General features: G+C 38.5%; 1 protein-coding gene across 6 annotated transcripts in view; it reads left to right on the top strand.

Annotated features, from left to right (window-relative positions):
- Positions 1-24,663, top strand: part of AUTS2 (activator of transcription and developmental regulator AUTS2) — a 1,107,415-nt gene that overhangs the window by 501,141 nt on the left and 581,611 nt on the right. For 5 of the 6 annotated variants that reach the window (XM_070412831.1, XM_070412836.1, XM_070412833.1 and 2 more), the window contains exons 3-4: positions 11,822-11,923; positions 20,590-20,625. In XM_070412831.1, the coding sequence (XP_070268932.1) occupies positions 11,822-11,923; positions 20,590-20,625 (138 nt within the window). The remainder of the gene's footprint in view (positions 1-11,821; positions 11,924-20,589; positions 20,626-24,663) is intronic. The other variant, XM_070412834.1, reaches the window with a different exon arrangement.

Here is a 24,663-nt window from a genome sequence, read left to right on the forward strand (position 1 = left end):
CTGCCTTGGGTCCTACTATGGCCCTCCTTAAGCCGTGCCCCTTTGCAGATGGAAGAATTCAAAGGGCCAAGGACATGTGCCCACTTGGAGCTTACTACTCCCCTTCGACTGGTTATCTGGGACTTCAGAATTCCTAGCCCAAATATTCTCAATCTGGCTTTTAGCATCTATTTCCTAAATCCATCCTCCTGAGAGCAGATCGTACCACAGCTATATATATATCTAAGCCTGAATCGGGGCCATTGCCAGTAGGAGTTGGGTAAAACGGGTGATGTGGATGGAGCCTAGAGGTTGGGTGGGAGATTACCCCATGTGCAGGTGAGGCTTCTTGAGATATAGGACAGAGCTATACATGAGGAGAGAACTGCATAGGCCAGGGCCCGGATCTTCTGCACTGGCACATTCCATCAAGGAACTTCAAGGAATATAGAATCCTAAAGTAAAACCTGGTCTTCATTGACATATTTTTTTAACACTATATTAGTTTGATTTACAACTTATAACTATTTAGACACAAGTTTGTGGGTTTCTTGCCCTGAGCTCTGCAAATGCTTTTGATAGCTTGTTGTTGAGTTTGACAGAGCAATTTCATGGCAGTGGGACAAAGCCTCCTGGGACCAGGTTAAACAGAGACTGTAGAGAAGAATTGGAGATGCTGAATAAAATATTTTCCAGACTTTTTTTTTTTTTTTTGTAAAGGGAATGAAAGAAATGGAAAGGTAGCTGAGTTTCTTTGTTTTGTCTTGAGTCATTATGTTCTCTTCTAAGTTGGGACCAATAATAGCCAGGATATTTCTACCCTATATAAAAGGATTATTCGTTTCCTAGGGTTGCTGTAATAAAATACCACAGACCTGGTGGCTTAGGAAACAGAAATTTATTTTCTATTAGTTCTGGAAACTAGAAGTCTTAAACCAAGGTATTGGCAGGTTTGTTTTCTCCTAGGGCCTCTCTCCTTGTCTTATAGTTGGCTGCCTTCTCATTGTGTCCTCATGTGGCCTTTTCTCTGTGCATGTGTATTTTTGGTGTCTCTCCCTTTGTCTCAATCTCTTCTTATATGGACACTAGAGGTCTAGTGCACAAAATGCATGCACTGGAGGGGACCCTCAGCCCGGCCTTCGCCCTCTCGCAGTCCAGGACCCCTTGCTTCTTACTGCCCGCCTGCTCACTGCTCCTTACCACTTGGCTCGCTGTTCCTTAGCGCTGCCATGGAGAAAGGAGAGGCTCCCGCCACCACCACGCTCGCCAGCCATGAGCCTGGCTTCTGGCTGAGCAGCGCTCCCCCTGTGGGAGTACACTGACCACCAGAGGGCAGCTCCTGAATTGAGCATCTGCCCCCTGGTGGTCAGTGCACATCATAGCGACCGGTTGTTTTGCTGTTCTGTTGATTTGCATATTAGGGTTTTATTATATAGGACAAGTCAGCTTGGATTAGGGCCCACTATAATGGACTCATTTCAACTTAATTACCTTTTTAAAGTCCCATCTTCAAGAAAAGTCACATTCTGAAGAAATGGAAGTTAGAGTTCCTACATATGAATTTTGGGTGGGCACAATGCAGTTTATAATAGGGATATCAAATATGCTAGAAATGCATTTGTGGGACCCATCCCACCTAGGATGTCTGTGGCTTTTCAAAAAAATTGAATAGTGCTTGCTAAACCCATTTATTTCTATTCTCCTGGAAGTAATGTAAACTATTCTGAAATAGTCACTACTTGGTAATAAGTTTAGTGATATACAGGTTAAATGCTATGGACTGAATTGTGTCCATCCCCCCCAATTAAAATTCATATGTATGTGGAGTAAGGAAGCAATTAAGGTTAAATGCTAGCATTTCCGTCCTTACACTTCAGATGACTGTGTTTTCAAATGGGAAAAATAAAAGACATAAAGCATTTCAGGTTTGAGGGTGATGGTTATTTTAAATAATGCCAGGTCATTAAAAAGTTTGAAAATTTGTTTTGTTTATAGAAAACTATAAAACTGAGGTTTGTGTATTTGTTACTTTTGTATCTTTATCCTCTCCTCCAAAATAATATTCTCAGAGTTTCCTTTTAATAATCAAATTATCATTATCAGAAGGTTAGAAACTATACCAAAGAGGTCAGAAGTATTCCTTCATAGAATTATTTGTGCCTTTCATATGTATATTGTGTGTGAATTTGTGAGCCTATTTGAAAAGAGATTTATCCTAGTAGTCCACAAACAAACCCAAGGAATGCCAAGCACCTTCTGTTCTTTCAGGCTTTTCTCTTTAATCCCAATTTGTACATCCTTTTCCCCTTAGAGTTTTCCCCTTATAGTTTATCTTTTTTTGGTAGAAAATCAAAAAGTCAGGTATGTTATTAAACCTTTTGTCTCAACATAATTTAATCTAGAAATAATACCCAAGTTGTAGATAGAGATGTTTAGTAATACATCAAGCATTGCTTTTTACATTTGCACTCTCTTCCCTTCACCTTATTAAGTTATGAGGAAATAGTATAATAGCACCTTGGCCAACTCATAGAAGAATTTTGATTCTCTTGATAAGCTGTAAAACAGTAAGTTTTGTTATCTGGGTTGAGTTTGTCTATTGGAAAGATATCAAAGTTAGTCAGATTGTTCTTGATTGTCTTAATTGCTTCTTGTTTATGTTTGAGGCTATGTAAGTAGATTGATTTTGGCTTATTTCCTCTTTATTTTACTAACTTTCAATTTTCCCTACTGCTATGAAGTCCACTAAACATCTTTAAATCTTGAATACTATGTAGGTGATTGACAAGTGGAAGTGCTTCAGCCCTTTGCATTTTTCAAACTTATGACAGTCTTCAAGATACTATCTGTGCAATTCTTTAAGCATTTATTTGGGAACATAGCTCACACAGATAAATGATACTCCCATAGTCTAGGCATATCTATGAACCCTATCTTATATGACATTAATAAAACTTTCTGGATTCCATTGGAGTCATTTTATGATACATGGATCTAGAAGCAATTTCTCCTTTTCTTACCTTTGTAAACTCACTGTGTTAGGCAGGAACCCAAGGGGGCCCTCAAGATACTTGCCCCTGTTTACCTTGTGAGTAGATTTTATATGGCACTGTTGACTTGAAGAAATTAAACTGATGGGATCTTTTGCTTTTTTAGAAATAAATTGCTTTATTGAAATATAAGTTACATCCCATAAAATCCACTCAGTGTAAATGTACAATTTAATGAATTTTACTAAATTTAAGAGTTATGCAACCAGCATCACACTCCAATTTCAGAACTTTGCCATCACTTCAGAAAGCTCCATGGTGCCCACTTGCAAATTAATGGACTCATATTTTTGTGAAAAATTCTGTTAGATTTTATTAAGTTCAATTTATTATATTTCATCATATTTTAGCAGCTCTTTTAATTAAGAATATTATTCCATATTTCCCTTTTTGTTTTATTATTATAAGATTTCGGCATAGATTAGCTTTGCATATTTTTTACATGCTCTGAATCAAATTTTGTTAAATTTTCTTTAAAATTTTAAAATATTTGATTATTACTTTGACAGTACCAAAGAATAATGTTTACTGCTATAATTTAGATTTGTGCCTATTACATTTTATATATAAGTGTGTCTTGTTATCACATTATTATATAATGATATATTATTTTCATGTTTGGTGTTGCTTTTTATCTCTTTTTATTCTTAGGTTTGTATGAGGTTTCTCTCTTATCTTTGTAAGTTTTGCTCTCAGTTTTACTCTACTTTATTAATTGTACAATATTTTAATTTTCAATTCATTATGTTATTTATATTTTTACTAGTAGCCTGGTGCACGAAATTCATGCACATTAAAAGGGAATTAATTGCCCTAACCAGTTTGGCTCATTGGATAGAGCATCGGCCTGTGGACTCAAGGGCCCGGGTTCGATTCTGGCCAAGAGCATGTACCTTGGTTGCGGGCACATCCCCAGTGGGGAGTGTGCAGGAGGCAGCTGATTGATGTCTCTCTCTCATCGATGTTTTTTGTTTTTGTTTTTTAATATATTTATTGAGTTTTTACAGAGAGGAAGGGAGAGAGATAGAGAGTTAGAAACATCGATGGGAGAGAAACATCGATTAGCTGCCTCCTGTACATCTCCTACCGGGGATGTGCCCGCAACCCAGGTACATGCCCTTGACCGGAATCGAACCCGGGACCTTTTAGTCCACAGGCCAACACTCTATCCACTGAGCCAAACCGGTTTCAGCTCATCGAGGTTTCCAACTCTCTATCCCTCTCCCTTCCTCTCTGTAAAAAATTAATAAAATATATTTTTTTTAAAAAAGGGAATTAACCATGGCCGGTTTGGCTCAGTGGATAGAGCATCGGCCTGCGGACTGAAAGGTCCCAGGTTCGATTCTGGTCAAGGGCATGTAACTTGGTTGCAGGCACATTCCCAGTGGGAGGTGTGCAGGAGGCAGCTGATCAATGTTTCTCTCTCAATATTTCTCTCTCATCGATGTTTCTAACTCTCTCTCTCCTTTCCTCTCTGTAAAAAATCATTAAAATATATTTATTTTTAAAAAAGGGAATTAATTAGCGGAGATATTTTAATATTGCTATTTTCCCTTTCTTTATAATAGAAGTGTGAGAGATGAAAGGAAATTAGTAAAATGTATATGAAAATAATATATAAATTTATTAATAAATAAACAGTAACAAAAGGATATAACAACAGAGGCATGATATAGAAACGACAAAAACATGATATGAAAACAACAAAAACATGATATAAAAACAATAGTGATGCAAACAATGACTTATAAAGTGATTAAACTTAATCTGATATCTCCCTGTACACCACATTAAGAGTGAAAACACTTTCAGAGTGCTTGACTAATTTCCCTTGTGATGAAGTACTTAGAACTTGAACTGTAACGTCACATGCTCTTCAAACTCGAGAGAAAAGAACAAATAACTGACCATGTGCAAAAACGTGTTCTGGTAGGAATATGCCTACTCTGTCTAGAGTTTGTCCTTGTGATTTATTAATAGTCATCACAAATGCTGGCATCATGGGAAACCGTCGTCGAATCAATTTAAATGGGAAGCCAGTGTCAGATGGGGACAAATTAATTCTTGGAAGCAGAACAACCTCTCCCTCTGCAGATTCTGTTAATACTTCAGTTTTGATAATGTCAGGTCATAATCTTTTGATAATAAATCTGGTACAATTACAAAGACCCCATTTACTATTAAGATTTCTCAATAGCATGATGATTGCACCCACTTTCAATTTTAATTTATGACACGGCATTTCCGAAGGAGTAATACTATTAAGAAATTTGATGGGAAAATTTTCCTGTTCAGCATCATCTGTGGAATCAATGGAATCATCACTCAAATATGTGTGAAAATCTCCATCGAGTATATCCAAAATTTCTTCATTTAATTTTTGAACATGCTCATTTTTTGACAAAGAATTGCACGTTTAGATATATTTTTATTATCTATAGATATAGTATTTCCAAAGGTAGCTTCAATAATAGATCCATTACAGATAATTTCACAGGGATTTCAATAATATCCATTCCTAAATGAAAACTGCTATCAAGTTTGCCATTTCCAAATTTTACTAACCATCCACTATAAGCAGAATCCTCTGATCTCATATTTGTTGTAAGAGACAACTTTCTGAAACATCCCAAAACATTGCAGTACTTTACACTCATTTGTACTATGGCTGATCCCATGGCATACAGTACAATACTGGGACATTGTCGAAAATCTCCTCAAAGAAGGAGAACTTTCCCACCAAATACAACATTTAGACTCATAATTTCTCTTAGTAATCTGTCTATGGCGTTTATAGCATGACTGGATGCCATGGTGCATTCATCAATAATGAGAAGTTGGGCCTTTTTAATAGTTTTAGAAACTTCACTGTTTATATCGAGTCTAGAAATTGAAGTTTTATTTAATGGAATCGGTAATTTATATTGGGAATGAAAGGTGCTTCCACCGAGAAGTAACTTTGCAGCAATTTCTGTAGACGCTGTGGGTAAAACAGTACCACCACGACCTCTAATATAATGTATTAAAACTTTATACAGATATGCAGGTGAATAGGATTCCTAGCTGGCAGGCCCCTGACAGCAAGCTGGCCACCTGTCGATTCCGTGAGGAATGGGGCTCCCTCCTCCCTCCTGTCAGGGTCTGGGGTGCAGGTGAATGGGGTTCCTGGCTGGAAGGCCACTGATAGCAAGCTATCCAACAACAGATTCTGTGAGGAATGGGGCTGCCTCCTCCCTACTGTCAGGGTCTGGTTTGAAGGCCGGCCACGCCCCCTGTTAGGCCAGACCCAGAGTTCTACCATGCTGTGGCCTCCGCCTCAGCAACCCAGGACTGACTGCTGCTGGGCGCTCCTGGCGCTTCCAGGGTAGGTTCTTCCCTCAGGCCTCATGGCAAACAGCTTGGGGAGGACGCAGCCCTTGGCAAGGCAACCCAGGACTCAGTACTTCCATGCTCCGCTCTGAGGGCGGGTTCCTGCCTGAAACCTCGCCTTCCGGGGAAACAGCTGGGGGAGGGCGCAGCCATTTCCAAGACAACCCCTGCAGGATTCCCTTCCTTCCCGTTGGTAGCGCCTTGGGTCGTGATGTTACACCCAGGGTTTTTATATAAGTAGATAATCTTCCTTTACTTTTCGCTATAGTTGTGTTTTGTTTTGTTTTTTTCTTATGTATGTTCTTTTTCATCTCTATAATTAGGTTATTTCTTTTATTTTTCATTTAATGGAAAATACATGAGTTAACCTCTAGAACATATTTTATAGGTCCTGCAAATTATTTTACTTACATGTTTATAATTTTCATTTTAAAAAATATTTTTATTTATTTTAAAGAGGAAGGGAGAGGAAGAGAGAGATAGAAACATCAATGATGAAAGAGAATCATTGATCAGCTGCCTCATGCATACCCAACTCTGGAGATCGAGCCCGCAGTCTGGGCATGTTCCCTGACCTGGAATCGAAATGTGACCTCCTGGTTCATAGGTAGACCCCCAACCACTCAGTCATGCCAGCCGAGCTATCGTTAAGTTCTTGAGTTTGGTTCTCTATATCTCATCTGAAATACTTTTAAAGCCTAAGGAATAAAATAGTACAGATGCCACCCAATCTATTAAACCCTCCCCATTGTGGACAATTATTTTTTGGAAAAAAATTATGAGATTAAATTCTTACTGTTTTAATGAAGGTGTATTTCAAAATTTCTTTGAATGAGAGAAAATTCTGTGCTTATTGACACGTTTTAAAAACCTTATATAGAATTTATTTAGATCCTTACAAGAGAACTCAGCAGTCTGAGAGAGGATTTATGCCGCTTTGAGGAACAAAACTGTGGAATGCTCTTCTGCATTGCACTGCATAATTGGATGATCTTCTGTATTACACTACATAATTTACATCATTCCTCGGGAGTTCCAGGCATAGACATCTTCTCTACATACTTTATTCTCCTATAAATTTTGCTTGAAGGGTTAATGACACCTGCTGAGCAGCTAGCATCTTGCTGGAACTCTCCATACTCAAGCTGAAAAGAATGATCATAGCCTGGCTCACAAATCTTGGCAGATGTGTGCAGAATTGCTCTACCTTTCACTCAGTCCAGGGAGATGAGACTTTGCTATATGTTCATTAGCAGTGATAAAACCATGGATCGTTATTTTCCTAATTAGCCATTAATAACAGTTAAGTCTGTAACGAGATCACAGTTTCAGAGTGTGGAGAATATATTGTTGACAGTGAAATCTAATGAAAAACGAAATGGCTTCATTTTATAAAAGATATTAATCTTATCGATATAATTACTGCCACTCATGCCAGACATTAGTATCCTTTCATTTTGTCTCGTTTGTTTTAATACTGGTGACTGAAATATATACTCCTCTGATGGGAAGAAAGTTCTGGAACTAGAGAGTGAATTACAGTAATTTTTAAATAAACGAGGTGCTGAAGTATTTATAGGCTGATAGTAAGAGAACTCATTGCAGTGAGGTTAGAGCGATGCTTTCTTATAACAGAGCCGCCATGGATGCTAGGACAAATCAATGTAAGCAGATTGATTTTTCTTAGGTCTTTAAATGTTTAAGCCAACACCTGGCCTTTGTAATGTCTCTTGGTTGTAGGAAATAGCTGGGAATTTCAGGTGAAGGATTACAACTTTTGAGTTAGTTATGCTACCCCAAATGATCCATTGGATGTGGCTGAAAATGCCAGTTTTAAATATATTCATGGGATTAAGAGTGAATACTTCTTTTGCCTGAAATCATGTGGTTTAGCTTTAGTACTTACTATAGTCAATCCATTTCTTTGAAATATTGAGCTGTCTGACAGTTTAAAATCCTAAGTTTCCTTTAAACTTGAGCCTGGCTTTGGAAGAGAAAGGGGTAGTGTGGGGGTGGATTTTATGTAAGACTCTCCCAAGAAAATTCACTGAAGTGCTTTTGCTGGCAGGGCACAGGGAAGACTAGCAAACTGCTTCATCTCAGTTCTTCTTGAGTTTTGCCCTTAGCCCAAATCAACAGTTAGTCAGATAATTTATGTCAAGTCCACTCGAGTCTCTTGTTGGGCCTTGTATCATTTTCCTTCCGTGCAAAAACATGGAAAAGATCCATATGCAAAGTCCACAGTTTGCTAAGCCAGTTAGATATTAGAAAAAGTCTTCACACCCTGATACCCTTTATTCCTTGGATCTTTATTTTTCATCTTAGTTGGGGGACTGAGTTTTTATAAACATCTCTTGATCAGATATCACCTTATAAGAGTTCTTTCTTGTGAATGTAGCCAAGTACTAAAGATGTATTTAGAATATATTCTATGGAGATACTAACATCCTGCAGACTCATTATTTCCATGTTAAATGTAAATACCTAAATGCATACTAAGGTGCAGCTGCTGTGACTCAGTGGTTGAGCGTAAACTCAGGAACCAAGAGGTCCCTGTTCCATTCCAGGTCAGGGCACATGCTCAGATTGTGGGCTCCATTCCAGTAGGTGGCATGCAGGAGGCAGCCGATCGATCTTTCTCTCTCATCGACGATTCTTTCTCTCTATCCCTCTCCCTTCCCCTCTTTCTGAAAAATCAATAAAAACATATTTAAAAAAATAAATGGGCACTAAGATTTGAATGAAGTGAGCAGTAGGCAGTAGAGACATGGGTTTAGTTCTAGATTTCATGCCTACTTCTGAGCACATCTCTGGTTTTATTTGTTTCTTCATCTACACATTGGAGGTACCTTTACCTATGTTTGCTTAACTCAGAATTCCAGTGAGGTGAGATTTCTGACATTGCTTATAAATTAAGGGGGCCTCTCCACATACAGATTTTATCATCAGTGCAAACTTATTTAATAGTAGTCTGCTTTAAACTTGAAAATATATGATAGAATGTTATGCTAGCTAACTGTGAGGGCATATATTAAAAAATGAATTTATAAAGAAAGATTTCTTCAAAGACCATGGTGGAGGATATACTATCTATGAGGTTTTTTTTTTTTTTTTTTTTTTAAATCTTGGCCTGAGGAGCACAGAGAATGTGAGGATGAGCATGCCAGAAAGAGGAAATTCAGTGTGAAAACGTGGAGAGCAGAAATGGACATGACATGTTCAAGAAAGTGATGTTCATTTTAGATTAAATCCCCTTTTATTATAAGTATACAAATGAATACTTGAATAGAAAGACAATATTCTGAACTTATATTCCATAGTAATAAAGGCTCATAGAGCTTGCATCTGGATTAACTGAGAATTAGCAAGTTTAGCAATAATTTAGGAGGAGATGAAATGCTTAAAGGCTGAGGAGGATACAAAGTAGAATTAGCATTACTGTTGGGGTTCCATTAGAGAAGACTTCTGGAGAATAATGCTTAGAAGGAAATGATAAAAATGGATTTGTAGAGCCCTCGCTGGAGTTGCTGTGTGATTAGAGCATTGTCCCATGCACCAAAGGTTTGCGGGTTCAATTCCCAGTCAGGGCACATACCCAGGTTGTGGGTTCAATCCCTGGTTGGGGCCCATATCTGAGGCAGCTGATTGATGTTTCTATCTCACATTGATGTTTCTCTCTTTCTCCCTCTCCCTTTCTCTCTCTCTAGAATCAATGAAAAAACGTGTCCTGGGTGAGGATTAAAAAAAAAATGGATTTGTAGATAGTATGAAAGCGAAAAAGAATGCTCTACATAGTGGGGATCTGGAAATATCTAATTAGGTGGTATGATCAAAAGTGGTGTCTGGCCCTGCTGGTATGGCTCAGTGGTTGAGCATCAACCCATGAATCAAGAGGTCATCAGTGAATTTCTGGTCAGGGCACATATCCAGGTTGCAGGCTCAATCCCCAATAGGTGCAGGAGGTAGCTGATAGATGTTTCTTTCTCATTGATGTTTCTATCTCTCTATCCCTCTCCCTCTGTCTCTCTAAAAATCAATAAAAACATTTTTTAAAAAGTGGGGTCTGCACTTCAGTCTTTAAAGAAGCACATTGAAGATATAGAAATGTAATACAGATTCAGTCTCCGTTCATTTTGTTCATCTTATCCCTTGGCCCCAGAGCCATATGAAAACATGCAGATAAATGTTTTGCTACCTGTTATCTGTTCTGCTCTCAGAAGTTCCCTCCTTCCCAGAAAAATGGAGCTTTTGCTTTGATTGAGACTATCCATGTTCTGGTCCATACACCCATCTCTAAGATTTCTTTCTATTTTCTCCCCAAATATGTCTTCTCATTCTGTTTCTGAGAAGACCCGAATCATTTCCTGGCAAGTCGCTTTCCCTGCCTTTGCTTTCTGCCTTTCTCCCATCAGGATTGTCTTCTCTCCTCTCAGCCAAATCCTCTGAACTCAGTCCTCTTTCAAAATCCATGGCTTCAAAAATCACTTTCCTCGGTGGTCACTGGCTAATTTTTAGTTTTCATTTAGCAAGTATTTTCTTGTATGGTTATACTTACATGTCTTGCACTTTATTTCATTTGCTAGATTGAGCACGTTGTAAAGGAGCTGTGTCTTGTAACCTTCATCAAATTGCTTGGGATTTCTGCAAATTTGGTTGGTGATGACATCATAGACAGACCGATCTTCCTTATGTGTTTGACTCGTTTATTGGAAAACCAGAGCTGCGTAAATGTGTAGAGACTTTTTTGTTTTTTTGTTTGTCACCATATCTCTAATGCTTACTACCAGGCCCAGTTGTGGACTTAATACCTGTTTGTTGAATGAGTGCTGGCTTAATTTACTTAAACTGTATGTCTTAACCTGGGACTTTTAAATATCGAGCAGGAGACCTCCAGAACGTTGTCTCAACAAACAGGATTATTAAGTGTCTTCCCAGTGGTTACGGATAGCACCCAGCATCTCATCATTTTCTCCTAGGATGAGAAAGCCTTGGTTTTTCTCCTGTTCTGTTGTTTATTAGAAGGGGACAGGAGAAACAAGGTGGGAAATTATAGTTGGTGTAATCTGGCCAGTGTTCTGGGTCTTTTTATTTTTGACCAACAATCACAATGAAACAGGAAAACTTTGAGGGAAGATTACTTTCTAAGATTTATGGACCCTTGTTAGACTTTTCAAGTGTTTATTTGAGGCTTGCTCACTCTTTTATCTGCATCAGCATTCTATGGTAAATGTTTTGCTTATCCTACCTTCTGTGTTTCTCTCTATGGCAACTTGCCTGACAGGATTCAGAAACTGAGAAGAATGTTCAAGATCAAGACTTAAAGTTCTTCACTTCTGATGAGGCTTACAGAGAGGGGCGAAGCAACAATCCTGTGAGGGGAGAACGCTGACTCTCTTCTTGTCTCTCTTTTCTTTTGTCTTTAGCTCAAGCCAGGACAGAACAGCTGCAGGGACAGCGACAGTGAAAGCGCCAGTGGAGAATCCAAGGGTTCCCACAGGAGCAGCTCTCGGGAAAGACTCGGCGATGTAAGTATTTAAAAAGAAACCAGACAGAACCACCAAACCTTACATCCCTTGGGTAAAGTCTCAATTCCCTACACTACACTTCATATCGCTTTGTATATCCGAGTATAAGTTCACCCTTTCTTCATGTACACATGGTTGAGCCTTGCGTTACAGTGTCATTCCATTTTCTAGTTTGACCTAAAATGTGTTTTAACAAAATACAAGGTAGGAGGGAGTATTTGTCACCTTAGAAACAGTCAGGAAATTCAGTTCCTTCTCTTGCCAAGTAATTGGCTTGTTAGTCACCCCTTCTAACAGAAATAAAATCGCAGAAAGGGATTATTACCAATCTCATGGGTGAAGAAATTACAAATAGCCCAGAGTTAAATGATGTCATCTCCCCGGTGTAGCACTGCCTATTTCTGGGGGAGAAATCCTTGTGAGAACACACCATGCCTCTTGAAGGATCTGTCAGCTCTCCATCCTCCCGCCACCAAGGGGCCTGATTCCCCTTTTCCACTTCCCAGCACCACCGGGCCCTCTTCGGACACTCTAGCCTTCTTCCCCAACATGTCATATAACAGGATTCTTAACCCATCTTTGCCCCTGAGAGCAACACTTGGAAACTTTCTTGTAAAATAGATCAAGTATGTAGGAAATTTTATTATTGATACCAACACAGAAACATTAACAGAGCAGGTGGGATAATACTCTTAAGAAGACAGCAATTCTGTCCTTGAGTTTCAAGAAGCAGCAGAGTTAGGGTGTATAATAGGAGCAAATCCATTGCCTCTTGTTTTCTTCTTTTTTATGCTCCAAAGCAGTTTCTTCATTATGGTGTATACGATGATTAGTGTATTAAGTGTTAGTACATATTTATTTTTTGTCTGAAAAAGAAATTAAACTTTGCTAATACCCAATTTAATAATCATGGAGTAGTTTGTTTCTATAACTTATAAACATTTTAGAAATGTGCTCAAAGCTTTTTACTGAGAAGTGTTCATAAGCATGAAAGGTTGGAGACCATTGTAGCACACTGAGTCATTCCTATAAAAATCGCCCATCTACTTCTCCATCAGCGAAGGTGGACAACCACAAAAACCAGCCACTTTCCTACACCTCTCAGGAAAGTTTGTGAGATTTAGGGTAATAGTTGATGCGTGCAACATTGAATTCTTACAAGAATTAAGTGGAATAAACAAAGTATAATTATTTATATAGTACTCTTAATATCTTAATTATAGATATTTTCCTCCCCTTTTAATATTGAATAATGTCAATTCACTCAGTCTTTGTTGAGTATGAGTGGATAAGAATATTTCTTTGTGTGTTTATATTTCATTAATTTTGTGATACCACTATAAATTAAAATAATAAAACTATAACAATATATTCTTACCTATGTTGTTAATAACAATACTTAATACTCAAGGAGCTGTTCTTCTGAGATTTTATATATATATTGATTTCAGAGAGGAAGGGAGAGGGGATGAGAGAGAATCATTGATCAGCTGCCTCCTGCACGCCCCCCACTGGGGATCCAGCTGGCCACCCAGGCACGTGCCCTTGACTGGAACCAAACCTGGGACCCTTCAGTCCACAGACCGACACCCTATCCTCTGAGCCAGACCAGCTAGGGCTGAGATTTTCTTTTTAAATATAAGATCTTATTGACACTGGAAGTTTTTACAGGATTAGTTAGTAGTCTCAATTTCATCATATAGCAGAGAAATGAAAGCCACATTAGGTCAGTGGACAAGAGCATAGTATTACACAGTCATTGAGATCTTTTGACTGAGTGCTCTGAGGGCAGAAATATATTTAATATTTTCTAAGTGTTCAAAACTTTGAAGGAATTAAAACATTCCAGAGAATAGGGAAAAGGATCGAATTCCCATAAGTCTTGTGCTAAACAGCTCTCTAGTGTGACTGTTCTGTGTAGTCATTTACCCTGATCACAGTTGATGATTTCTTCAGTTTCTTCCCAGTTTTGGGGATTTTATTGGCTTATCTGCCCCACCATGCCATATTTCATCCATCGATGCAAGCATCTAGCGGCGCCTATCCTCTTTTCTTCCTACCCTCTCCCCAAACCTTTATGAAAGTTTTGCTAGCCACTGTAAGGAAGAAACAGAACAGGCAATACCATCAATGAGCTTCTTTGTAGTTTAGGAAATACATCTAATCCAGACCTTTGGAGGATTTTTGATATTTTATTTCTCCTTTTTTCTCTTATTTTTATTTGTGCTATATTTCCCCCCTAAAAGTTTATGTATGCCTTTCCCTTTCCTATACCATATATGTATGTGTTTTCTTAGAATTGTCAGTGTTTTGATTGTCCAGAAATCCTTATTGGTACCTTTTAGGTGCCAGGTATAATTCTGGGCACTTGAGGCTGAATGGTGAACAAGATGAAGTCACTGCCCTTGTGAAGTTTCCATTCTATCGGGGGAGGCAAAAACACGCCTGTGAGCAAACAATAAAATTATTTCTGATATGATACATTTAATGAGGTAAACAAAACAGCGATGAAAGGTGGAAGGGTGCATGTTGCTGTTCTAACTAGGGAGATTGGATTAGTCCTTTCTGTGTAGGTGACGTTGAGCTGAAGCCTGAATGAAGAAAAGCCTGAGCACCTTGTGAAGATCTGAACGAAAAGCATACAAGGCAATAAAAACAGCAAGTCCAAGGCCCTAAGTCAAAGCAAGCGTGACATGTTTGAGGGAAAGAAAAGGCTGGTTGGCTCGAGTGCGGTGAACGAACCCAGGGGCTGATCACATACTTACCCTCCACTGTTAGGGGAGAAACAGATACTGGCTGCACCAGCAGTGCGTGTCTCTGTGTTTAAGAAGAGAATCCAATCCAGGCCTGTGAAGGACTGCCGATATTCTCTTTCCCCTCCTGGCCTATGGTAAGGAGGCTAGGTATTACATTAGTTTGTAGGGCTGCTGTAATCAGTGACCACAAAGTGAATGGTTTAAAACAAACAAAAGAAATAGATTATCTCATAGTTTTCAAGGCAAGAAGTCCCAAACTAAGGTGTCAGCAGGTCTGGGATCCCTGCTGAAGCCTTTAGGGAAGAATCCTTTCCTTCCTCTCTAGCTGCTGGTGGCTCTGCCGGTCCTCGGTGTTCCTGGCTCTTAACTCTATTAGCCCAGTGTCTTCCTCTGTCTTCACATGGCCTTCTACTCTTTCTGTAGCTTTGTGTGCCTTTCCCTCTTCAAGAAGGCCAACAGTCATTGGCTTTAGGGCCCACCTTAATCCAGTGTGACTTCATCTTTTAAAGATCCTATTTCTAAGCAAGGTCATTCTATCAGGGCTCTCAAGAGAAACAGAGCTAAAAGAATGTATGGACATATACAATAATGGAGGCTGACAATCTCAAGGTCTGCAGTCGGCAAGCTGGAGACCCAGGAATGCTGGTGGTTAGTTCCAGTCCAAAGGCCGAAATGCTCGAGACCCAGGAAGAGTCAGTGTTTCTTCCAGTTTGTGCCTGAAAGCAGGAAAACGTTGTTGTTACAGCTAGAGGACAGTAGGACAGAGGAATTCCCTCCTATTCTGAGGATGATTTTGTTTGTTTTATTAAACTAAAGACCACACACATTAGGGAGGGGGCAGTATGCTTTATTCAGTCTTTCTATTTAAATGCTAAGTTCATCCAAAAACATCCTCACTGTGACACCAAGAATAGTTTGACCAACTATCATGATACCCAATAGCCTAGGTAAAATTAACCCTCACAATCAAGGGGACACTGTTCATGCTAGATGATTTACTATTTTAAAAGCCTCTGGAAGATATTAAAAGGAGTGTTGATATCATTGTTACTTTAAAATGTTTGCTTTGGCTTTTATATGCAAAACTGCAGATAAAGAATGAAATTAAAAAACAAAAAGCCAGAAAGATTGTTGAGTATAGTTGAGAGCTGGTGACAACTTGGAGTGGGTTATAGCCGAGGGTTGGAAAATGGAAGGTGGAAGTGACCATATTCATCATACCTGATGCTTGTTTTCAAGTTGTCGTCCTTTTTCCATTTTTACTTGAATTTTCCTAGTAGCTCATTTCCCCATTCAGATACACTATTTTGCGTTTTTATCGGTTATTAGTAATTGTATCCCCAAGATTCATTTCTTAGGATTAAGATTTCAGGTTCTTTTAATTGTCATTATTTTCTAAAACACTACAGGAAATCCACAAATGAGCTTGTCTCCTGACCTTTGCAAGAAATGTACTTGGCCATGATCCTTATGCTTCTTACTCCCAAGAGACAAAAGCATTAACATGGAGGTGGGTAGGCAGGAATGTCAGACACAACTGGTGATTTGGAACAATTTTAAATATTCTATTTAAATTAGCCCTAGGGTCAGAGCACATATCTCATCTCAGGGTGGAGCACACATCCATTTCATACTCAGGGAGCTGTAATAGTAGCCGTGGCCTCTCTGTGTAGATCGCTAATGAATGGAGCACATCTATTTTAGATGGATAATCAATTTTGAAATCCCTTGTTGTAGGTAAGCTGTTAACACAGAAATGTTAACTTCATGACTTTAATGAGTAGCTTCAAGGATAGCTTAGTGACAGAGATGGAGAGAAAGTCAGGTGGGGGGCAGTGAGAAAGAGCAGAATGAGCATTTAATGAATATCCACTTGCAGACTTGAATGTCAGCAGCAACATTCTCCCTCCTGGAAAATGTCTTTCAACTGTGCATCCTATTACAATTCCTGCAGCCCATGGTAGCTTGGAGATTGAACCAGACAGAGTGCGTTTGTAAGAAAGCTCTCCTTTGCAACATAATGAGATCGAGGTATGTAATTTGCAGAGATAGCTAGAGCAGTGGTCAAATTGGCAAAAAAAAAAACACCACGAAACAGAAACAAAAACAAAACCCAAACAAACAAACAAAAAAACACACAGCAGAATGAAAAAACATGTTAAACAGGAGATGGCATATAATAAGCCCAGAAATCGCATATCACACAGTCAGCTAGCTGGCGTTTTCTGATATTCTTGTCTTCTCATGCAAACTGCTAAACACTTTCTCCTACTCTATTTTCTCAGTCTCTCTATACCTCTAATTTCTACCTACTGCATTGAAAATATGAATGAATTGACAAGTCTGCCACTTGAAGAAATATGAATGAAGTATTTGCCTAAACATGAATGCATGCTATCATTTCAGATGCTGTTGTATGCCTTTGTTGCATTTTTAAAAACATGTCCCTTTTCAAGCCTCAGTTTGATTCATAGGCTTTTCTGGATTTTATGGATATTTTTGCTGTATAGTTTGGACATTTTGTAAGAAAAACAGAAGACCCTTCCTCTCATTAGAATTTGTTGAAATCAACTTTATTTTATCAAATGATTCAGTGGTCAGGGTTAGGCCTTTACGTCTTGGTGTCTGTCTCTTCTCTAACATGAAAAAGCAGCACCAATCCCTAAATGCACATCTGTAAATGTATAACTAATGTAACATCTTTCAAATAAAAAGGTATTTATAAGCATTGCATTTTTGTAGCTTAATCTGTTGTTGCCCATGATTTATGGTATTCATGGAATTTCTGACTTGGAAAAATGTTACTGCTCACAAATATTTTGCAGCTATATTTGGATGCAGACTTAGATTAGGCATACATGACCAAGGCTCTTCTGGGACTTTTGGATAGCAAGGCCTTGGACATGTGATGTGTGTTGTCAGCTGTCAGTGAAACAGACCCCTACTCTATTGCTGGTCTCAGAACTTGTCACCTATATCTGATGGTGGAGATACTTTTAGCTACAAGGGGTGGTGCCACAATGAATACAAAGCCTTAGTCAGATTCTTGAGAAAGTAGAACTGGACAAGGAGTAATCTCTATATTTCAGAGATGTTTCTGTTCAGATTCATTTAGCAATGATTGAAGGTAGCTGGCAATGGGCCAAGAAAAATATGGTGGGGAAGGACATAAGAGGAGGAAATGTCAGTATCATGGATATTTGGCAAACTAAACTAGGAGAATTTTTCTACAAAGTTTTCTACCAGGTCCAGAAATCACAATTTAATACCACAAATCTTTTCCTACAGTGGGTTGGAGAATGTGGGTAGCCTCTGATTCTAAGGTTCTGATGCTTTCTAGCAAGCCCGCAACTCCAGTGGACCTGTAATGTACATGAGGGTCTAGTATCTGTGTTTATGTGTCTGCCGTGGTGTGTGTGTGTGGAGGGGGTAGGGTTGTTATAAGGCAGGGTCCTTAAATGCTTTGTTGCATTATGTTAATTCCTCGGCAGTGCAATCAAATTCATGTCGTAATTAAAGCTGTCAGTTGGAAGGCAAGCCAATCACCATGAAAACACAGCATAACAAATGAAGTGAAATGATTCTGCGTGTAGCTATACAATGCTTCGCCAGGCATGAAATTAAATAAGTAATTTGATGTTGACATCAGAAATTGAAATGATACCCACTGTTCCCTCATTCAGTCAGACCTGCATAAACAATAGCCAGAACAAATATGCACAACAAAGCCCTCTCCTCCACCCAGCTCCCTGAGTAATGTACAATATATATGCAAAATGAGTATAACAGAGCTTTCTGAGACCTGAAGTATGTAATTTTCTTTGGTATACAATAAGATGATATGTGGGGGGGGGGGGGGCGGGGGGGGGAGGAGTGGGTTTAGAGGGGTACTTCTGGGATAAAATAATATTTGCAGGAAGAAAAAAAACCCTGAAATAAACAAAATCCATGTTTTCTTTGAGTAATTCATCCTAAGATGATTTAACCTCCCAGGGGCATGACTCCAGGCTGGTGGAGACCTAACCTGGTTTTTGCTTTCCTCTGCTCCATGGAAGGCTCTGGGTGCTGAAAGCAGGTGATGCTGTCACATGGCTAATCACTGCTGGAGAAGCCGTCTCCATGACTACTGTGGATCTCCCTATGTACCATTTATGGGATCAAGAATGCAGCAGGATTTTTTTAAAGCAAGGCCAGTGTGCAAGATCACACATCCGCCATCTGTGATTCCCCTGAGCTTGTCTGAAACATGGAGGTGAAGAAAGTTTGGCTTTGGGAGCTGCACTTAGGAATGCCCTGGAGCATATTAACTTTGTTTGATACTAATGCTGTTTGTACTGACAGTACTGTATTTCCTTCTCAGAAACAGTTTAAGATTAAGAAGAAACACATCTGTATTTTTGCAGATATTGAATTCATCATTTCCCCCCACATAAAATACATTCATTTATATGTACATCAGTTCAACAAATACTTTTTAAAAATGCATCAGCATTGTGCTAAGCTCTGGGGAAGCAATTATGAATAAACCAGATGATTCCTGCTACCTATAGTTTGCAGAGCAGGCACAGCACAATTAGGTGGAGGAACTACAGGTGAATCGAGCAACTGATACATCAGAGTGGAAGTCAGGTCACTCCAGGGAAGGCATAACACCCCACCCAAACTAGTCAGGGAGAAGGCCTTGCTTCTGCAAGGACCCTTAGCTGAGATTTGAAGATTACCTAAGCATTAGCATTCTTTTTGTTTCAAGCTTACTTGGGACCTCTGTTGTTCAAATAGAGAATACTAAAAAGTAAAGAAATATTAATCCTCACCCTAGGATATTTTTTCCATTGATTTTTTTTTTTTTTTTTTTTTTTTTTTTTTTAGAGAGCGAGGGAGGGAGGGAGGGAAGGAGGGAGAGAGATCGATGTGAGAGAGACACATGGATTGATTACCTCCTGCATGCACCCCAGGGACCAGGGATCTAACCTGCAACCGAGGTACCTGCCCTTGACCTGGAATCCAGCCTAGGACCCTTAGGTGCTAGAGCTGACACTCTAACCACTGAGCAACACCTGCCAGGAGAAAATTAAAGAATTTGTACTGAGATTTCTTTTTTTTTGGGGGGGGGAGGTGTGGAGGGGGCGAGAAACAAACATACAAGAAAGAATCACAGGCAAGTCTAAAACACAAACCAAGTTCTTTGTATGGTCTCCTTCCCCAAAGCAGTGATGCCCTTTACATACCTTTTAGAATTATTGTTCTTGAGTTTCCATGTGTCAGACTATGGGAGCCTAAAACCTTGAGAAAAATGGTGCATTTTACTGCTTTCCTTTACCCACACATTCTTTGCATTTTAGTCTACTAATTATGTTTACAAAATGTCTCATTTTTGTAAAGCTCTCTGTGTGTACTAACTGGTGCCTTCAGGGAATAAACTGGCAAGTAGGTCATACGCTGGAAAAGTCATCCAGACCCACTGGGCTTTTTATTTTCAAGTCAGTCTGGGCTTTTTCCTCTTGCCTGCCCCTTTGCGGCCACAAAACTGAGTAGCTTGAGACCAGGGCATTGAATGTCAGCAAGTCAGGGAGGCAGGCTGATGTGTGTCTGTTTAGTCTCAGTGCAGGGCGAAATGCCATCATTAATTCATTACCCAGCTGCCTGTCAAAATAAATTGGCAATTACGTCCACCGCAGAAGCTTGGAATTCAGTAAATAGCACGTTAGCATCTCTGAGTTGTTGAGAGATGTAAAGGGGAAAATTAAGCAACACGGTGTTTGTATCAGGAGCGGGTGACAAGGGGCAGCACACACTGGTGGTGTGAGGTAGTGATGAAAAGCCTGCAAAGGGCTGGTAATGAGCTGTGTGGATTGGAACGTGTTAAAAACCATTGCTGATTTTCCACTCTGTCTCTATGCTTTATTGCAGAGTTCAGCTCCTTCCAGTTTGGGAACAGGCTACTTCGTAAGTGTATCTCAACTTCCACACGTGTGCCTTGCCTTGGCATTGATTTACTTCCGCAATGTATGCTCATTAGGATGTGAAAAAGATCCAAGAAATCCCCTCTCAGTCCTAAAGAGCAGAGTGATATGCATCCTTATTTTTAAAATAAGTGACTTGCTGGGCCCTAGGGGTCATCGGTCAGTCTGAGCTGTCTGTCTGGTTCCCAGCCTGTGGGACGTTTGCCCTTTATCTGGCAGCTGAAGGGGAAACAGGGAAAGCTGACTGGCTCATGCCACCTCTCCCACATGATGGTTTTTTTGCGACAAGTGTCCAATGGAGAATGGAATTTATATTATGTACTGAGGTTTTCAATTTCAAAATCTCTTGAAAAACTTAACCACACATACAATGAATCACCTTTAAATTTTTTTTTTTATGAGAGGTGGTGTTTTAATGGATATATTACCTCACAGTCTAAGTAGGTGGCCTTTAGATTTCCTTTCAGCAATCATTACACTTCTCATTTTAGCAAATGTAGCTATATTATTTTATTTCTAGATTTTCCTCCGGGTGGGCATGGTGACATAACCCAGGTATTGTCACAATATTTCTCATAAATGGTCACTGCGTTTCATTTATTTATAGCAAAATTACCCTTTTTGGATTCAATAATCCTTTTTAAATGTAAATAGAAAAGAATTACAAATAAGTATTATTTACACAACTGGATAGCCTGCCAGTGTAGAGGTTTGTTGTGGTGTTAAAGGAATCTGATTTGCTATCTGAATGATGAGCGCTGATACTCTAATGCCAGCTCAGCATTTTCTGAGAAAATAATGGAATCATGAAAATAACATAAAGTGGAAAGTAATTATTGATTCTGTTTAGTTACCTTTACATTTCTTCCCTATAAAATGCCAATTACTTCCCTGTAAAATGCTAATTCTTTGCCCAGGCATTTTTCTCCGTACATTCACATCAAGTACACGAAAGCCAACATCATATCATTGAAAATAACTCTTTTTCAAGTTTGGCAGAAGTAATATTTTCTAAATGTTGATTTTTTGGTATTAATCTATAGTAGCAGAAAAAGGATAAAGATTTTTTGGTACCTGCTTAATACAGTGCACACACTTGCCCTTGTTCCTTATTGTGACTGAATATTCATGCTTGCAGAGAGGAACAGGATGCTTCAATAGTGGAAATAACAGAAGTAATACCATCTGCCATCTCTTCACACCAGGCTGGATGTGGGTTGAGATGCTCCAAGTAAAATCTGGAGACTGCCAATATCTGTTCTCTTTCCAAAAGCTAAATTCTCCCTCTGTGCTTTCTTCAGCAGATCAAGTCCAAAGCCACTAACCTAGCCCTTGATAACTTCTAGACTGAATTTCTATATTAAACTTTTATCAGTATGATCACCCTGAAAGAAGAAAGGCATCTCTAGAAAAATCAATAATTTTATGATGCTTTTTTATCACTTTTTTTCTCTCTGATTCTAGAAATGTTTATTTTTATTTGCTAACAATAAGAGTAAAGAATCTGCACTTATAAATCTAAAATAGTTTTTACACTTACACAATGTTGGATGAGTATAGAAGTTTTTCCTTATTTTGGTAAAATTGTTCTTAGTATTACTTTTATAAAAAATTTTGTAGCAATATTAACTTACATGGAGAAGATACATACCAGATGTATGTTCAGTTCTTTACCGTGGCAAAAATGCTCTCTTTAGAATGTGTTTCCAATAGTGGGATTATTATGTTATCAAAGTGCAAAATCCATTGATATTATTGCCAAATCCTCATCAAAAAATGTCTTCTGTTTCAGTTTTGATTCCAACACAATCACATGCACTACTTAATTTCAAGTACTAACTTCAACATTGCTGAGTTTCACATTTCTAAGTGGAAATAGTATATTCACAACTTATGATAGTTTAGTGCCAACATATTCTTTGCACTGTGCTTTCTGATCTTTATATCGTAATAGTCTTTACTTATGTCTGTATGAAGGCTCAGCATCTGGTAAGTAAAATAGTGATATTTTACTGTATCCGTAATCCTCTTTAGCATATTTTTGAACTGTGAAGGAGGCAGATCACCTGCAGAGTCAATGATCTATTAATGCAATTAAACCATAATGTGAATTCTGGTATAAGAAAATTCAAGGACTCACCTATTGGGTTTAACAACCTGGGAACTGTTTTCTTAAATACTCTCCCCTCCCCCAACATTACTCTAACTTCAGAATCTTCTTTTGTTTAGATTTTTATGCTCCTATAGGGCTTTTGGTGAACTGAAGTAAAATGCTGATTATTGTGTGTGCTAATAAAATAGACACCCACCTTAGTATATGCATGTGCACGTGTATGTACACACACAAACACACACACACACACCCTTAATCCACAGCCAGTATATTCCACTTTCAGTTCTTTTCATTTATCAGTAGTGATAAGTTAAAGGGTTTAAATAAAATCGTTTGGTTTTGACTTAGTTGTATTTGTTTATATCTCCTTGGTTTTGTGTTCCAAAGATGTCTTCTTAGGTCTGTCACTTTTCCAATCCATTTATAATCTGAAGATTTGAGAAATGAGAACAGCAGCTGAAAGCAGTATTTACATAAGCATATTGCAAAGAATTCTTAAAGTAGACAAAATAGAGAAGTATTGGAACAAACTTTTCACATTTTTGGGAGCTTTTGAATAATGTGGGTGTTATACACACAGACACACAGAGACACATATTCATTACATACTCAGACACCGCTCATATTCTAAATATAAATGGAAGTATAGTTGGAATCTATTTGCTTTTCTTTTTGGCAAGAATACCAAAACTTGTTGGAGTGTGTAGGCTTTTTCTGTTTTCAAAAATCTTAATGCAGTGAGTGAACACTTTTTTTTCCATTTAAATGTTTAAGGCTGTATTCTCTTCTTTTACATCTATTTGAAATTTTATTATGCATAGTTTATAATCAACTTAAAATGATCTGAAAACTGATGGTATCACCTTTGGCAGAGTATTCAATATCTGAGACTATATCATCATCTGTACCTACCTAATAGAGTTGTGAATATTAAATGACATAAGATATTTAATGTAAATAGAACTGCACTGAATAATAGCAAATAGTATTATGTTGTCTCTTGTTATTCCCACAGTAGTATGAGATGGAAAAAAACTTGGTCTCATTAAGTGGCTTGCAATGTGGTAATAGAGAATTTACCATCAGAAATTAATGATACAAAAGTAAGCTTTGTAATTTGTCACTGTAGGGTGGGAATATTTTATTCTTGTTATTATCTTCTTGTACCTTTCATAGGAGCCTAGTATTCTATGTTCACTCAGCTGTATACCTATTTGCTCTGTGTGTAAATTTAAAACAAATATGGAATTCCCTCTCTGTGATTCTCTATGATCATGATGATGTTGGAATGAACTTTTCTATAGGCTGTATCATATAATGAAACCATAGAAGATCAATTTGTCTATTAAAGTTATTTGTTTATTTTCTCCCTCAAATATGTGGCATTTAAAGATGGCTACTAGATCTTAGGGTTGGACTGTGAGGTTAATTAAGAAAGACCTGTTCACCGTATTCAAGTTTTATGAGTTTGTGTCACATGTTCGCTGCTGTCAGACACCAAAAAGAAAAGGGGATACTCTATAAGCCTGAATGAAGTAACTGAAGGCAGCAGAGTGAAAAGACCAGTGAACACATCTCCTGGTTGCCAGGGGTCTGCTGTGCTATTCCATAGAAAGTTCTGGACTGATGGTCTGCAAGCACTTGACTCCTGATGCCAGTTGGGATCTCCTGTTGGTGTATGGGTGAGTGAGTTGTCAGGCTGACCTTGAACCCTAGTGTAAAGGAGAATCCTTCCTTTATTTGGGTGATGTACCCTGCCTGCTTCTCAGGATGATTTTCAGCCTTCTTCTAGGTTTGAATCTAAGTGTCTTAGGCCCATACACTCAAATCACTTGGATCCTGCTTTTGTAAACTGCAGTGATCCAGAGAATTTTCTTAATGGTTTTCAACTAATAATTTTCAGCCCTA

This window comes from Myotis yumanensis, unplaced genomic scaffold (assembly GCF_028538775.1).
Source record: "Myotis yumanensis isolate MYYU_CA2020_CCGP unplaced genomic scaffold, mMyoYum1.0.hap1 SCAF_4, whole genome shotgun sequence".
NCBI classification, from domain to species: domain Eukaryota; kingdom Metazoa; phylum Chordata; class Mammalia; order Chiroptera; family Vespertilionidae; genus Myotis; species Myotis yumanensis.